This window comes from Giraffa tippelskirchi, chromosome 2, assembly GCF_054371585.1.
Source record: "Giraffa tippelskirchi isolate mGirTip1 chromosome 2, T2T-mGirTip1v1.2.pri, whole genome shotgun sequence".
NCBI classification, from domain to species: Eukaryota; Metazoa; Chordata; class Mammalia; order Artiodactyla; family Giraffidae; genus Giraffa; species Giraffa tippelskirchi.
In genome coordinates, this window is record NC_137276.1 from 82,043,386 (window position 1) to 82,061,280 (window position 17,895).

General features: G+C 40.4%; 1 protein-coding gene across 3 annotated transcripts in view; it reads right to left on the bottom strand.

Annotated features, from left to right (window-relative positions):
- Positions 1 to 17,895, bottom strand: part of MTR (5-methyltetrahydrofolate-homocysteine methyltransferase) — a 246,445-nt gene that overhangs the window by 39,833 nt on the left and 188,717 nt on the right. For all 3 annotated transcript variants that reach the window (XR_014076594.1, XM_081569313.1, XM_081569312.1), the window contains exon 36: positions 11,877 to 11,947. Coding sequence is in view for 2 of the 3 variants with exons in the window: in XM_081569313.1 (XP_081425439.1) it covers positions 11,879 to 11,947 (69 nt within the window). In the remaining variant the exon portion in view is untranslated. The remainder of the gene's footprint in view (positions 1 to 11,876; positions 11,948 to 17,895) is intronic.

Here is a 17,895-nt window from a genome sequence, read left to right on the forward strand (position 1 = left end):
AGCAACCTAGATGTCCATCAGCAGACAAATGGATAAGGAAGCTGTGGTACATATACACAATGGAATATTACTCAGCCATTAAAAAGAATACATTTGAATCAGTTCTATTGAGATGGATGAAACTGGAGCCCATTATACAGAGTGAAGTAAGCCAGAAAGAAAAACACCAATACAGTATACTAACGCATATATATGGAATTTGAAAGATAGTAATGATAACCCTATATGCGAGACAGAAAAAGAGACACAGATGCACAGAACAGTCTTTTGGGCTCTGTGGGAGAAGGTGAGGGTGGGACAATCTGAGAGAACAGCATTGAAACATGTATATTATCATACGTGAAACAGAACACCAGTCCAGGTTCGATGGATGAGACAAGTGCTCAGGGCTGGTGCAACAGGATGACCAGAGGGATGGGATGGGGAGGGAAGAGGGAGGGGTTCAGGATGGGGAACGTATGTAAACTTATTGCTGATTCATGTCAATGTATGGCAAAAACCACAACAATATTGTAAAGTAATTAGCCTCCAACTAAAATAAATAAATTAATAAAAAAAAAAATACCTGGGTTGGGAAGATCCCCTGGAGAAGGGAATGGCTACCCACTCCACTATTCTGGCCTAGAGCATTCCACTGACAGAGGAGCCTGGCAGACTACAGTCCACGTGGTCGCAAAGAGTTGGATGTGACTGAGCAACTTTAATTTCACTTTCACACTTTACAAAGAACTCTCTAGAAGTAGTGTGGAGAGGTACTTGGAGGACGCAAATCAAAAGAATGGATAAATGTGTTGTGGTGTTTCCATAGTGAAATAACACACAGCAGTAAAAATAAGTGAACTAAACATATTACCATGGATGAATTTTATAAGCATAAGATTAAATGAAAATATTAACTTGTTTAAGAAAACATATGATACAACTGAAATAAAGTTTTAAAGTGATACTGCTAAGGAATTAGAAACATAAAAATAATATTCATGGAAATTTAAAAGCAAAATAGCCCGGGGAAAGAGTAGAGTATATAGAAGAGGCTAATCAGCCATAAGTACACAAGGGTTTTAAAGATATTAATGATATTTTATTTCTTATTTGCAAATCATACATTTGATGAAAAGTTAATATCCTTATAATATACTCATAATATCCTTATGAGTATACAGTAGAAGTGACAAATAGATTTAAAGGACTAGATCTGATAGACAGAGTGCCTGACGAACTATGGACAGAGGTTTGTGACATTGTACAGGAGACAGGGATCAAGACAATCTACATGGAAAAGAAATGCAAAAAAGCAAAATGGCTGTCTGAGGAGGTCTTACAGATAGCTGGGAAGAGAAGAGAAGTGAAAAGCAAAGGAGAAAAGGAAAGATATTCCCATCTGAATGCAGAGTTTCAAAGAATAGCAAGGAGAGATAAGAAAACCTTCCTCAGTGATCAATGCAAAGAAATAGAGGAAAACAACAGATTGGGCAAGACTAGAGATCTCTTCAAGAAAATTAGAGATAACAAAGGAATATTTCATGCAAAGATAGGCTCGATAAAGGACAGAAATGGTATGGACCTAACAGAAGCAGAAGATCTTAAGAAGAGGTGTCAAGAATACACACAAGAACTGTACAAAAAAGATCTTCACGACCCAGATAATCACGATGGTGTGATCACTCACCTAGAGCCAGACATCCAGGAATGTGAAGTCAAGTGGGCCTTAGGAAGCATCACTACGAACAAAGCTAGTGGAAGTAATGGAATTCCAGTTGAGCTATTTCAAATCCTCAAAGATGATGCTGTGAAAGTGCTGCACTCGATATGCCAGCAAATATGGAAAACTCAGCAGTGGCCACAGGACTGGAAAAGGTCAGTTTTTGTTCCAATCCCAAAGAAAGGCAATGCCAAAGAATGCTCAAACTACTGCACAATTGCACTCATCTCACACACTAGTGAAGTAATGCTCAAAATTCTCCAAGCCAGGCTTCAGCAATACGTGAACCATGAACTTCCAGATGTTCAAGCTGGTTTTAGAAAAGGCAGAGGAACCAGAGATCAAATTGCCAATATCCACTGGATCATGGAAAAGGCAAGAGAGTTCCAGAAAAACATCTATTTCTGCTTTATTAACTATGCCAAAGCCTTTGACTGTGTGGATCACAATAAACTGTGGAAAATTCTGAAAGAGATGGGAATACCAGACCACCTGATATGTCTCTTGAGAAACCTGTATGCAGGTCAGGAAGCAACAGTTAGAACTGGACATGGAACAACAGACTGGTTCCAAATAGGAAAAGGAGTACATCAAGGCTGTATATTGTCACCCTGCTTATTTAACTTCTCTGCAGAGTACATCATGAGAAATGCTGGGCTGGAAGAAACACAAGCTGGAATCAAGATTGCCAGGAGAAATATCAATAACCTCAGATATGCAGATGACACCACCCTTATGGCAGAAAGTGAAGAAGAACTAAAGAGCCTCTTGATGAAAGTGAAAGAGGAGAGTGAAAAAGTTGGCTTCAAGGTCAACGTTCAGAAAACTAAGATCATGGCATCTGGTCCCATCACTTCGTGGGAAATAGATGGGGAAACAGTGGAAACAGTGTCAGACTTTATTTTATTGAGCTCCAAAATCACTGCAGATGGTGATTACAGCCATGAAATTAAAAGACGCTTACTCCTTGGAAGGAAAGTTATGACCAACTTAGATAGCATATTTAAAAGCAGAGACATTACTTTGCCAACAAAAGTCCGTCTAGTCAAGGCTATGGTTTTTCCAGTAGTCATGTATGGATGTGAGAGTTGGACGGTGAAGAAAGCTGAGCGCAGTAGAATTGATGCTTTTGAACTGTGGTGTTGGAGAAGACTCTTGAGAGTCCCTTGGACTGCAAGGAGATAGAGCCAGTCCATTCTAAAGGAGATCAATCCTGGGTGTTCACTGGAAGGACTGATGTTGAAGCTGAAACTCCAATACTTTGGCCACCTCATGCAAAGAGTTGACTCATTGGAAAAGACCTTAATGCTGGGAAGGATTGGTGGCAGGAGGAGAAGGGGACGACAGAGGATGAGATGGTTGGATGGCATCACTGACTTGATGGACATGGGTTTGAGTGGATTCCGGGAGTTGGTGATGGACAGAGAGTCCTGACGTGCTGCAGTTCATGGGGTCACAAAGAGTCAGACACGACTGAGTGACTGAACTGAACTAATATCCACAATTCATAAAGAACTCTTATAGCCAAATAGCAAAAATCCAAACAATCTGATTAAAAAATCATCAGAGGATTTGAATAGATATTTTTCTAAGGAAGACATGCAGATGACCAACAGGTACATGAAAAAGTAATATCACTAATCATCAGGAAAATACAAATCAGAATCACAATGAGATATCACCTCTCACTTGTTAGAATGGCTATTATCAAAAAGATAAGAAATAACAAGGGTTGGCAAGGATGTTGACAAAAGGGAAATTTCTGCACTGTTGGTGGGAATGTAAATTGTTGCAGCTACTATGAAAAACAATGTGGAGGTTCCTGAAGAAATTAAAAATAGCACTATCATATGATTCAGCAGTTTTGTTTCTCTACCATATGATTCAGCAATCCAGTTTCTGGGTATCTATCCAAAGGATATAAAAACACTAACTCAAAAAGATGTATGCACTCCAACATTCACTGTAGCATTATATACAATAATAGCTAAGACATGCTGTTGCTGCTGCTAAGTCACGTCAGTCGTGTCTGACTCTGTGTGACCCCACCAGGCTCCCCCATCCCTGGGATTCTCCAGGCAAGAACACTGGAGTGGGTTGCCATTTCCTTCTCCAATGCATGCAAGTGAAAAGTGAAAGTGAAGTCACTCAGTTGTGTCTGACTGTTAGTGACACCATGGAATGCAGACTACCAGGCTCCTCCATCCATGGGATTTTCCAGGCAAGAGTACTGGAGTGGGGTGCCATTGCCGTGGAAGCAACCTAAATGCTTGGATGAATGGATAAAGAACCGATGGATGAATGGATAAAGAAAATGTGAGATACACACACAGAGAAGAATGTTATTCAGCCATAAAAAATCAAACCTTGTCGTTTGCAACAACATGGATGGACCATGAGGGCATTATGCTAAATGAAATAAGTCAGAGAAAGACAAATGCTGTATTATCTCATTTTATGTGGAATCCAGAAAACAAAAACAAATCCTGAACTCATAGATACAGAGAACAGATTGGTGGTTGTTAGAGGTAGGAAGTGAGGGATTGGTGAAATGGGTGAAGGTGGTCAAAAGGTACAAACTTCCAGTTATAAAATAAATAAGTCCTGGGAATGTTACGTACTGCATTGTGACATAGTTGATAATATTGTATTGTATATTTGAAAGTTGCTGACAGAGCAGGCCTTAAAAGTTCTCATCACAAAAGAAAAAAATGTAACTTTGTATCATGATGGATGTTAACTAGACCTATTGTGGTGATCATTTTCTAATATTTGTATAATAGTGAATAATTATATTGAAACTAATATAAAGCTAAATGTCAAATTATATGTCAACTCAAGAAAAAAAAAAGAAAAATCAAGTTTAAGATTTTAAACTTAAAAAAGAAAAAATGGACAAATAATTTAAATAGACATTTTTCCAAAGACATAAAAATGGACAAAGAATTTAGACATTTTTCCAAAGACATAAAAATGACCAATAAACACATGAAAACATACTCAGTATCATTAGTTGTTAGGGAAATGTGAATCAAAACCCCAGTAAGATACCACTTTATACTCACTAAGATGTCCAGAATAAAAAAAAAAGACAATAATAAGTGTTACCAAGGAGGCAGAGAAATTGAACCCCTTGTACATGGATTGTAGGAATATAAAATGGCACAACCACTTTGAAAAAAAGCAGAAAGTTCCTCAAAAAGTTGAATGTAGACCCAATAATTCCACTTCCATGTTAGGTATATACCCAAGAGAACTAAAAAGACTTCAGACAAACACTTCGACATGAATATTTATAGCAGCATTATTCATAATATCCAAAAGATGGAAACAAAATATGGTATATTTCGAACAATGGAATATGAGTAGGCCATAAAATAGGAATGAAATCCTGATACACACTACAACATTGGATGAACCTTGACAACATTATGCTAAGTGAATTTGAAGCCAGTCACAAAGGACTATCTAGTGCATCACTATATTTACATGAAATGTCCAGAATAGGCAAATCCATAGCAACAGAAATTAGATTAGTGCTCACCAGGAACTGGGGAAAGAAAAGAATAGGGAGTGACTTCGGAAGGGTATGACATTTCTTTCAGGGTAATGAAAATATTCTGGAATTAAATAGGAATGATTGTTGCACAATCCTGTGAAAGTAGTAAAAAACCACTAAACTGTTTTCTTTTAAAAGGTGAATTTTATAGTATGTGAATTACATTTTAATTAAAAGTAAATTAATGAGAAGAAGATGTTGATAAAGATAACATTACCAACTCTTTCTCCATAGCTTTGAAGGATGTTACAATACTGACAGAAAGACAAAGTTTGAAGATCGAAGAAAGGACTCAGATGGAGGAAGTGATGGAAAAAGGTCCCTTAAAAGGCTGATGGGACAGAATCTAGAGCAGCACCAGAGAAACTAACTACAGCAAGAATAAAGCCTCCCACCCATGGGCATGAGGGGGGAAAAAGGATGAGAGACTGCAGGTATACAGCTGAGTGGGTCTGTGGAAGGTCCAGAAGTTGAGAAGTTTGCCAAGACACTGTAGAGGCCATATTGGATGTGGGGCCTGAAGGGAAGTGAGGTATCAAGGGTAACTGATAGATGCCTTCGAAGTTTTGAAACTTAGTGCCTGAAGAACACTGGTTAGAAAACAGAACTGCTTTGGGGAATATTGATGATGTCCATTTTGAATATGTTGAATTCAATGTATTGGTAAGACATTTGGGTGAAGATGCTTAGAAAGCCACTAGAAATTCAGGATTTCAGAAAGTGGTCAGAGGTAGAGATGAGTTCTGGGAGAGAGACACACACAAGTAACAGCTGGAGTTGTAAGAGTGAATCATCTCCTTAGGAAGTCAATGGAGAAGGGAGAGATATAGGCCAAGGGCAAAAGTTTGAGGAATGTGTATTTTATGGAGAGGAGAATACAGAGGGATCCATGGAGACTGAAAAGGAGTGGCCCAGAATAAGTATGATAATAGAAGGTAAAAAAGCATCTGAATGGAAAAGCTTCAAGGATGAACTGGGGTGTGATGGCATAAAATGCTGCTGAAAAGACAATAATAACTACTAGAACTCTACTGAAAATTATGAGCTCTTAAGTAATTCTGAAGCAACAGTTCTTTATGAAAAGTTGGAGTGGGATCCAGAGTTCAAAGGTCAAAGTTTAAGTGCTGGGACTACAGAATGTGACAACTCACTGCTCTTGGCTTTACATTAGGACAAAGCCAGAAGGACCTTTTCGACAGATAATGCTCAACACAGTCTTACAGTATGACTGTAGACTACAGGGTAGGGCAACCCGCACAACTATTTCAGCCTGAAAGCCAACATCAGACACAAATATTCTCTGGTACTTCATAAAACAGAAGAGAATATCATTGTTAAAAGGGGCTAGGGTACCAAACGGTCCTATCCTCTCCACTGTTAGATAAGGAAAACCAAAAATCTTAACACATGATTAAGTTAATTTTCCTAAGAATCTGAAGCTTTTTGGTGGCAGAGCCAACTTCATAACTAAGGATCTCTGCTTTCCTTATTATTGTGTCTCCTGAGAAAATACCACTCATTTCTACAAAATAATCTCCAGTGCCCTTTAAGAAGTGAGAAGGGAAGGCAGTAGAGACACATGATGCCCAGAAAAATCTGTTTCTTAGGCTGGTCTGTTGGAAATCTGCTCAGCCTGTTTTGCAGAGGTCATCCAGCTGTGAAAGCAGATATTTGTTCCTTTTTGCCATTGATTTGGTGAGTCTAGCAGAAGATTCCCTTTCTTTCTCCCTCACAATGAATCTTACTGCTATGTGTCATCCAGGATGCCAAGAAATGACAGCATTCACCCAACAATATAATCAGATCACCTTTAGACAGTGCTTGATGCCCACCTGGAGGAATAAGTCCCTCTGTCCCATACCTGCTTATTTCAGCCAAGATCAGAGCTATGTCTCAATTTCAGCAGAAGTCCTCTTTTTCTCTTTTTTTTTAAGTTCTATAAGTTGTCTGTACCCAAATTTTCTTGCCTTTACTTTTTAAAATAACTTCACTGAGATAGAATTCATACACCATGCAATTCATCCATTTTAAGTGTATCAATACAAATCAATGATTTTTAGTACATTAACAGAGTTATATAACCATCACCATAGTCAATATTAGAACATTTCTATCACCTCAAAAATAAACCCTATAGCTGTCATTCTCCTATCCCTCCTACTCCACCCCATCCTAGCCTTGGGCAACCATTAACCTACTTTCTGACCTTACAGATTTCCCTACTCTGGACTTTCATATGAATAGAATCATATAACATGTGCACTATGGCTGGCTTATGTCACTTAGCACAACTTTTCAAAGATCATGATGCAGCATGTATAAGGACTTCATTTCTACTCTAAGACCAAATATTATTCCACTGTATGGCTATGCCACATTTCGTTTATCCTCCTGTCTGCTGATAGACATTTGGGTTGTTTTGGTGCTGTACTGTGCTTAATTGCTCAGTAGTGTCCGGTTCTTTGCAACCCCATGGACTGTAGCCTGCCAGGCTCCTCTGTCCATGGGGTTTCTCCAGGCAAGAACGTTGGAGTGGGTTGCCATGCCCTCCTCCAGGGAATCTTCCCAATAAACCCAGGTCTCCCTCATCGCAGGTGGATTCTTTACTGTCTGAGCCACCAGGGAAACCAAAGAATATTGAAGTGGGTAGCCTCTCCCTTCTCCAGGGGATCTTCCTAACCCAGGAGTCAAACCGGGGTCTGCTGCATTGCAGGCAGATTCTTTACCAGCTGAGCTAACAAGAAGCCCTTGGGTTGTTTCTACCTTTTGGCTATTATGAATAATACTGCTGTGAACATTTGTGCACAAGATTTTCTGTGGACATGTTTTAATTTCTCTTGGGTATATGCCTAGGAGTAGAATTGCTGGGTCATAAAGTAACTCTATGTTTAATCATATGAAGAACTGCCAGATTCTTTTCCAAAGCAGCTGGAGAACCTCTTTTTTAAAGGTATAGATTTTTTAAAAAATTATTTTTCAGATACATGTTTTGACAACTGGCAAAAATTTGGAGGAAAAAATAAAACTCTAAGCTGAAATAAAAATACATCAATTTTTAAAAAGCTCCACACTGAAAATCCTACAAAACATCAAATAAGCTCTAAAATTAAACTATTAAAGAAAATATGGATGGATATTTTTATCATCTCCAGATAGGAAAATCTCTATAATCTTGGTATAAAAAGAAAAAAAAGAATTATAATTTGACAGTATAAAAATTAAACAATACTAACCAGCAAAACAAATAAAATTTTTAAAAACTGAGACAAACAACAAACTAGGGAAATCTCCCTGTTATATATAATAATCTGAGGACTGATATCCATAATAAAAAATAGAGGTCTTACAAATCAATTTAATACTATCACCTAACTCCCATATACTCTCACTCAAACAGGGGGCCCATGATGACAGCTTAGGTCTCTGAGTATCAGTGTTGTCTTAGCTTCCTGGGGCTGCCATAACAAAGTAACACAAACTGGGTGGCTTAACCAGTAGAAATAAAGTTTTCCCTTTGTTCTGGGGACTGGAAGTCCAAAATCAAGGTGTCAGCATGGTTGGGTTCTGGTGACAGCTCTCTGCCTGGCTTGCAGACAGCCACCTTCTGGCTATGTCTTCACATGGAAGCAAGAGAACAAGTACTCTGGTGTCTCTTCTTATAAGAACACTAGTCCCATTACAAGGGCCCTATGTCATGACCTCATATAACCTGAATTACCTCTCAAAGTCTTCCAATACCATCATATTTTGGGTTAGGATTTCAACAAATAGATTCGGGGGTGGAGGCGGGGGGACAAACATCTAATCCATCACAAATGCCAAGTAGGGTTCTGTGTCCAACAGTCATTTATTGAAATGTCTAGTATTTTTCCCTTGATCACTCCCTATGGGTTGGATGTGCCATGTACATCTGTCATGATGTTCGGGGTCTTTCCTTTTAAAGATGCAGATTCTCTTTCAGCTAACAGGTTTCAGATCCAAGATCTGGTCAGGTCTGGGAACTGGCAAGGAGTGTGATTTTTTACTGGGATGATTTCTTCTGATGGTATAAACTGGGTGGTATCCTTGTTGTTTGCCCATCTCTTTTTCTTCCAGGGTCCCATGTTCTAGTAACCATCTCCTTAACTCTCTGCAATCTACTTTTGTCACCAAAGCCTGCCTTATCTAATGATATGTCCAGGTCTCCTTGATCAGACACTCTCAGAACACAGTACCACATGTAATCAGTAAGTTCCTGTTGGGGAGCTAGGAGCTGTAAGAAGCTGGGAAGACCTTACAGCCTCTTTGGGACACAGTCCTTTTCTCATGTGGATCCACACTGGTCACATCTTTCTATCTGTACCCTAAAACTTCACTAGAGTTGAGCCACATAGGAAGGCTGTGACCCTGGTCAAGGCAGTTCTCTTGGGGCTCAATTTGTCTGCCCACAAACCCCTAGTGACTACAACCAAAATCCTCTCTCAAGTGGGGTTCTGGTGATGCATCTCCAGCTCTGTCACAATGTTTCATTGGAAGGAGTTTCCAGGACATTTTTCAAAGCAGAAACCCTCTCCTTGTATTTAATCTCCTCCCCATGGGAAAGGACAATATTCACTTCAGGGCCTCCTTAGGCTTAACACTTACCTTCTCCCGCTCTTTGAAAAAGCTTGAATGATAGGGGTAGGGTAGAATAATTAGTTAGTTTTGAAATCCCACTAGGAGATTAAAGAGAGAAAGGGAATTTTAAGGGAATTTGGGAGACTGTTGTAAGCTAATGACCCCTCAAGAAAAGAATCCAGTAACCTAGCAACAATTTAGTCTACCCTGAAGGTGCATCCAAGTGTTGACACACTCAAGCTACAGGTCCTGATAGTTAAAACACAGACAATAGATCTGGGATCTGAATCTTGTTACATGAAGTCAGAGGGTTAACGGTTCTTGAAGAGTAGCATTTCTGTACATAGCCAGAACAAGAATACAGGTGAATACTGAAACCTGAGATGAATTACCATATGTTAGTACATGTCATCAGTTCAGTTCAGTTGCTCAGTCGTGTACGACTCTTTGTGACCCTATGGACTGCAGCACACCAGGCTTTCTTGTCCATCAGTAACTCCCAAAGCTTACTCAAACTCATGTCCATCGAGTCGGTTATGCCACCAAACCATCTCATCCTCTGTCATCCCCTTCTCCTCCTGCCTTCAATCTTTCCCAGCATCAGGGTCTTTTCAAATGAATCAGTTCTTCACATCAGGTGGCCAAAGTATTGGAGTTTCAGTTTCAGCATCAGTCCTTCCAATGAATATTTAGGGCTGATTTCCTTTAGGATTGACTGGTTGGATCTCCTTGCAGTCCAACGGACTCTCAAGAGTCTTCTCCAACAGCACAGTTAGAGCATCAATCACCCTTTCGCTAATATACATATGATTTAAATAGCATCTAACAGTTCCAGCTAGACCATATAGAGTTAAATGAGGAACTAATGATGTAAGCCTTGATGTCTACCTAAAAATGAGGAAGAAGGTGGCCTTCTCCCCTCCCAGTGTTTCTTTGATTATAAAAATATAGCCCTCTTTGTTCTCAGGGCTGCACTCCCTTGTCTGCCTGTTTGTATCTCTCACAAGCATCCTATGCTAATTAACTCATTCTTCACCTGCCACTTTGCCTCATGCTGAATTCTTTCTGCATTGAGACAAAGGAACCTGAGCTTCAGTTAAGACCTGATACCAAGTAAGTGGTTTTAATTAAAAGACAGTGGGTTTTGGATTTCCCCAATGATCCAGTGGCTAAGACTCTGTGCTCCCAATGCAGGGGGCCCAGGTTCGATCCCTAGTCAGAAAACTAGATGCCAGCTGCAGCAAAGAAGGTCAAAGATCCTGCATGCCACAACAAAGACCTGGCACAGCCAAAAAAATACAGTGGATTCAAGGCCCCTCATAAGTCAGGGGTTGTGGGCTGAAGTCTCAGTCTCAGGTGCACCTGGATTTGAGTTCTTTCCGAGGAGGAGTGCAGCTTCATGAGGATGAAAAGCCACCCCTGTGTGACCACAGCACTTCTTTTTGCCTTCAAAACACTGGCTGTTCAATTCCCAGGACAGAAGCAAAAACAAAATCCTTAAGTCAAGATCTGGTATAGGGGAAGCAATGTAGGAGGCTGGATGCAAGGAAGGGAAGAAAAGAAAAGCCCAGTCTTCATCTCATGGGAACCTGCAAGCCCTCCACATCAGCCACATAGAAGCTGCTTAATAAATGTTATTTGATGATGATAATGATGCAGCAGTTCTCAACAGCATATATTCCCTTGTCCCTTTTTCCTTGCTGCTCATAATCACAAAGAATGATCATGTACACACACACACACGTATATTTTTAGCTTCCTATTGCAAAGCGTTTGGCAAGCTGAAAATTTCTGCACCAGCCACCTGCAAGGACCATCTTGCAGCTCACACAAATGCAGCCTGCTGGGAAACAGCAGCTGTTCAGCAGTCCAGGGTGATGCCACAGAGGAGTGCAGGCAGGACCTTGAAGACAAATGACCTAGCAGGTGAATCAGCAGGTGCAATTCTAAGTAGCTGAAATATATATAAGGAGCAGAGGATAGAAGCTGAGCAGCAGGAAAGGGACTTCAGAGTCTTACCTCTACCCAAAGAGTTCTGGATTCTCTTCTGACCCAAAATGCCTAAAACCTGGAACAGACAACTGCCAGATCTAGAAAACAATCAAAAAGATTTTTTAATTCCAAGTTCCTAAAATATACATACTACTACATATAAAACAGATAACCAACAGGGACCTACTGCATAGCACAGGGAACTACACTCAATATCTTGTAATACCACATAATAGAAAATAATCTAAAAGAGAATATTATATATATGTATATATGTGTATTCTATCCATAATGAAAAAATCCAAACGAACATTTTGGCCAACTCAATAATGGCAACCCACTCCGGTACTCTTGCTGGAAAATCCCACGGATGGAGGAGCCTGGTGAGCTACATTCCATGGGATCGCAATGAGTCGAACATGACTGAGCAACTTCACTTTCACTTTCAATATATATGTATGAAGATACATATATATAATCGTGTCTGACTCTTTGAGACTCCATGGACTATACAGTCAATGGAATTCTCCAGGCCAGAATCCCGGAGTGGGTAGCCTTTCCCTTCTCCAGAGGATCTTCCCAACCCAGGGATCAAACCCAGGTCTCCCTCATTGTAGGTGGATTCTTTACCAGCTGAGCCACCAAGGAAGCCCAAGAATACTGGAGTGGGTAGCCTACCCCTTCTCCAGAAGAACTTCCTGACCCAGGAATCGAACTAGGGTCTCCTGCATTGCAGGTAGATTCTTTACCAACTGAGCTATCAGGGAAGCCTACATATATATGTGTATATATGTACACACACACACACACACACACATATATATATAACTTATTCATTCACATTGCTGCACAGCAGAAACTAACAAAACATTGTAAATCAACTGTAGTTCCATAAAAAAATTTTAAATTAAAAAATTATCTATTTTAAAGAAACACACATCACAGCCATCCAATATCAACAGTCAAGTCTACCTAGGGTCATCTGTGCCAACGGGGCTGGATGGCTGAGGCTAGGACAACAGGCATTTGTGAAAACAAACACAATTTCCATAGTGAGGGTTACACTTGCAACTTAAAGGTTGTGACCAAATTTGTTTGCAGATCATCACAAAATGCTGGCTAAGTTTACAGTTGCTTGGAAAACTTGCTTTTACTGGATTTCACTAGTTCACTATGGTGGTTGTTGTTCAGTTACTAAGTCATGTCCAACTCTGTGACCCCATGAACTGCACCAGGCTCCACTGTTCTTCACTATCTCCTGGAATTTGCTCAAACTCATGTCCATTGAGTCGGTGATGCTATCTAACCATCTCAACCTCTGCTGCTCCTTTCTCCTTTTGCCTTCAATCTTTCCCAGCATTAGGGTCTTTTCCAATGAGTCAGCTCTTTGGATCAGGTGGCCAAAGTATTGGAGCTTCAGCTTCAGCATCAGAGCTTCTAAAGAATATTCAGGGTTTATATTGATTCAAACAAACCAGAATTTGAGTCAGAATGACATTTTAGATCTTTCACTTCAGTGTCATGGACTTGGAGCCTCAAGAGACAAGGATGAACCAAAGGTGGGGTCTGATTAAAGCCAGAAAGAAGCATAAAAGCTGCATCTGTTCTTCTCTCTCCCCTCTCTTTTCTCTCCCTCCTCCTCTCTCTTTTCTTCGTTCCTCAAACATGTTTTTGTTATATTTTTTCTTTGACTTCTACAAAGTTAGATAGACACCTTTCTTTTGAAATATGGGAGTGCAAATGCTAAAAGTATCAGATGATTTTTGTCCCCATTTTGATTTTTAAAAAATATTGTACTAAAACCACTGGAACAACAAAGGAAAGAAATTGTTCACAACTGCATTATCCCATCAGCTTTATTTCTTGCTTCCTTTCATCATTGTTCATAGAATTGAATGCATGGCATAGGAAGAATCATATTTTTAACATTTTTATTGGAGTAGAGTTGATTTACAATGATGTGGTAGCTTCTGCTGTGCAGCAATGTGCATCATTTATACACACTACACACACACACAAACATACACACACACACACACACACACACACACACACATATATATACATACATATTTCTCCAGTCATTTTTAGACTCTTTTCCCATATAGGCCATTACAGAGTACTGAGTAGAGTTTCCTGTGCTATACAGTAGGAAGAATAACATTATACATACCATTTTTCTCTTCTGCATTTTTCACTTTATTCTGAATCATCACCTTTTTTTCTTGTTGCTTCAGCTCCCCTTCACCACACATACTAGAGGATAAACTGAGTGGAAGCAGGTATTCAATCTGTTTTGCTCACTGTTTCTCTGTCTAAAATAGTGCTTGGCATATTGTAGGCATTCAATAAATATTTTTGAATGAATCATCAGCTTTATGATTATACTTTTTAACAGATGCTTAGATCCCATTGAGTAGATAATGTGGCTATTTCCTGCTGCTAAACATTCAGGGGGCTTCCAACTCTTCACTCCTACATGAGTAATAAAACAGCAGCTATCACCAGACCTATAGCTTTTTTCTTTCACCTGAGTTATTTCCTTTCTATGAAGTCTCATGAGTGGGATCCATGGTTGAAGTGACTTTAACATTTTTATGCTTCTTGACATGAAAAAGAATTTTCCAGTGTAGGCTGTCACTAGCAATGCCTGGGTGCATTATCAGATAGTTTTCCAGCTGATTCCTAGGAGTGAAGACCAGGTTTGAGGACTAGATGGGAAGCGATGACAAGACATTTGTAGGTTGTACATCCTGGGAGCTCTCACTGCCTTCAGTCCTCTGTTTTAAAGTCATCAAATGCTTTCCTTGTTTGTGTGTTCCCAAGTACTTCCTTAAAGCCATCAGTCAGTCAGTTCAGTTGCTCAGTTGTGTCTGACTCTTTGCGACCCCATGATTTGCAGCACACCAGGCCTCACTGTCCATCACCAATTCCCAGAATTTATTCAAATTCATGTCCATTGAGTCGCTGATGCCATCCAACCATCTCATCCTCTGTCATCCCCTTCTCCTCCCGCCTTCAATCTTTCCCAGCTTCAGGGTCTTTTCAAATGAATCAGTTCTTCACATCAGGTGGCCAAAGTACTGGAGTTTCAGCTTCAGCATCAGGCCTTCCAATGAATATTCAGGACTGATCTCCTCTAGGATTGACTGGTTGGATCTCCTTGCAGTCCAAGGGACTCTCAAGAGTCTTCAACACCACAGTTCATCAATTCTTCGGCGCTCAGCTTTCTTTATAGTCCAACTCTCACATCCATACATGACTACTGGAAAAACCATAGCTTTGACTAGACAGACCTTTGTTGGCAAAGTAATGTCTCTGCTTTTTAATAAGCTGTCTAGGTTGGTCATAGCTTTTCTTCCAAGGAGCAAGCATCTTTTAATTTCATGGTTGCAGTCACCATCTGCAGTGATTTTGGAGCCCCCCACCAAAATAAAGTCTGTCACTTTTTCCACTGTTTCCCCATCTAGTTGCCATGATAGAGCCATCACCTCTATCTTATTGGGTTTAAATCATTAAGCATAAGCCAGGAGCTGGATCCTATTGAGCAGCTGAATCTGACAGAGAGTTGGACTGCCCAGACTCTGTTTGAAGCTCTTGGATTTCATGTGGGCTGGACGCAGGCTTCACACAAGTGCAGCCTCCATCTGCTCCTCTGTTATGGGCTATCACCCTCTGTGTGGGCATCGCTTACTCTGCACAAGACGTGTCTATGTAAAAATTTCGCCTTGCCACCTACTCCTTCACCACAACTGCACCTGTTCTCAGTCAAACCACCCATCACTCTCCATCTGCTGGGGGCACACGGGCCACTGACCTGTACAGGAAATTCATACAGAACTTACAGTCCAGTTCCTTCTATGAGTTGCCAGTTACCCTGAAATGGGCTGGAAAGATATTGGATATTCGTTTGAGAAACACCTGTTTGATTTCCAGCTCTGAGAAGCTGTAAGAACACAAGTGAATCACTCACACCACTCAGCATCCTCAGTTTCCCTTTCTGTCACATCCCTTTCAGAGATACGCCTGCATCGTTCCTGGTTGGGCCAGAATGCATGAAACCAGGTATGTGAATGCTTTGCAAACTGTGAAGTGCTATGAGACACACAGCATTGTTACCACTATGATGCCAACTGTGAAGTATACAAGAGCCCTCGGGCAGCAGAGGGTATTGTTTGCCCTCCCAGTACCCATGCCAGGCTCCGTCCTTGCTCACTGAATCCCAGTTGTGTTCAGGCAACAGGTGGCTTTCTGTCTGGTACCCAGGAATGATCATGACTGATTTAAAGGAGTCATGGAAATCCTGTCACTTCTTTGCTGGTTTGAGACAAGCATGTGAGTCGATTCACACTTATGACACCAGAAGTGAAGCACTGCAGGGAATGGTGGCCAGTCTCTCTGATGGGATATTCCTCACTGACACAAGAAGGGAGCCTTAGGGGGAAACACACTTCTCCTCCTTCCGGCTCAGGTGTTGCCAAGTGAGGCCCTGGTGCTGGGGACTGCAGCTACCTTCTGGCACCAGAAAGAAAGAGCCAAAAGCGACACAGAGGGGCTGATCCAGGGTCCTGTTTTGGTTGAACCAGTGCATTAACCATCTCTGGGACTGCCGATATCCAGATTCCTTATTATGTTCAATTTGCTGGGAAAAAAAAATCAGATATTCTCTTAGCTAAAGGCACAAGGTGAGAAACATGATCAGGCTGAGGGAGTCTTGGCCAGCAAGCTTACTTCCTTGCCTTCTTGCTTTTACCTACTTTGCTTGATTGTGGGTTACTCTGAAAATTACAATAATTAATAATTAATAAAGCTCTGAGGCAAAACCAAAATCATATGTGAACTCAGAAGTAAGTGGCTACAGGGAAATAAAATGGTGATATGAGTGAACTGTGGACACTGAGGACAAGCAACGGACTGGGAGGTCTGCCACCGTGGGCACTGAGGAGCGGGGACAGAGAACAGAGCCGGGCACTGGGCAAGGAGTGAGTTAAGGGGACCTTGGGGCTAGACGGGAAACTCTGAGGAGGAGAAAGGCCTCCACCTGGAATGCTCTTGTGCACCCCTCCATCTGCATGAATGACTGGATGCTATCCCCAAATGCAACTCTTATCTTCTTGACTAGGCTCGATTTTTTGTCTCCATTCTCATAAAAACATTCAGTGTAGCCTTCTGCTTTGTACGATGCACCTTAAGTTCATGGAACTGTGCTAAGTACACTCCTTGGCTCATGACACATAATCACCCTTGGTCCTTACTTAGTCCTTTCTACTTACGTTACTTAGTTACCTTACATAACAAACACTGCTAAGCCAATCTCACCCAAGAGTTAAAAATTAAAAAAAAAAAAAAATGCACCAGTGGTACACACCTATCTGTGTGCTTACCTGTTATCATCTCACTTTTCAGCTTGCCTCCTACAGGCAATTAATACCTTGAATTTGTATTTATCATTCCCACCCTTCATACTTCTCTTTTGCTTTATACTATATATGTATATATATAAGTATATAATCAATATGTTTTTTAATTTTCCTGGTTATTTAACATCGCATAGCTAAGAGTCATCCAAGTTGTGGCATGTGGCTGGAGTTCAGCTATTGCTCTGTGGTATGACATTCCATTGTGTGGATATGCCACAATTTATCTATTCTCTTGTCAAAAGTCGTTTTATTTTTTAATATCTAGAACAGAAATTCTATGAACAAACTCCATCTTTTCAAACACGATTGAGAAAAATACCCTCAAAATACAGAAAAGGCAGATCTCAGTCACATATACAATGGATAAACAAATAACTAGGACCTCTTTGGATAGTTAGACAAAGAATTTAATACATGAATAGGATTAATCTAAACTTAAAAAGCTCTCTGTTTAAATAATTTGGGGTATATACAGTCAGTTGAAGTTCATGAACAGCTATGAGGATAAATCTAAGGTTTCATTTTAAAAAGAGATAAAATGGAAACTTTGTTTACTTGTCATTAGTTAGGCCAGTGATCCATGACTGCATTTTGCTGAAAACTAATTTATCTTGGAAAAGTGGGGC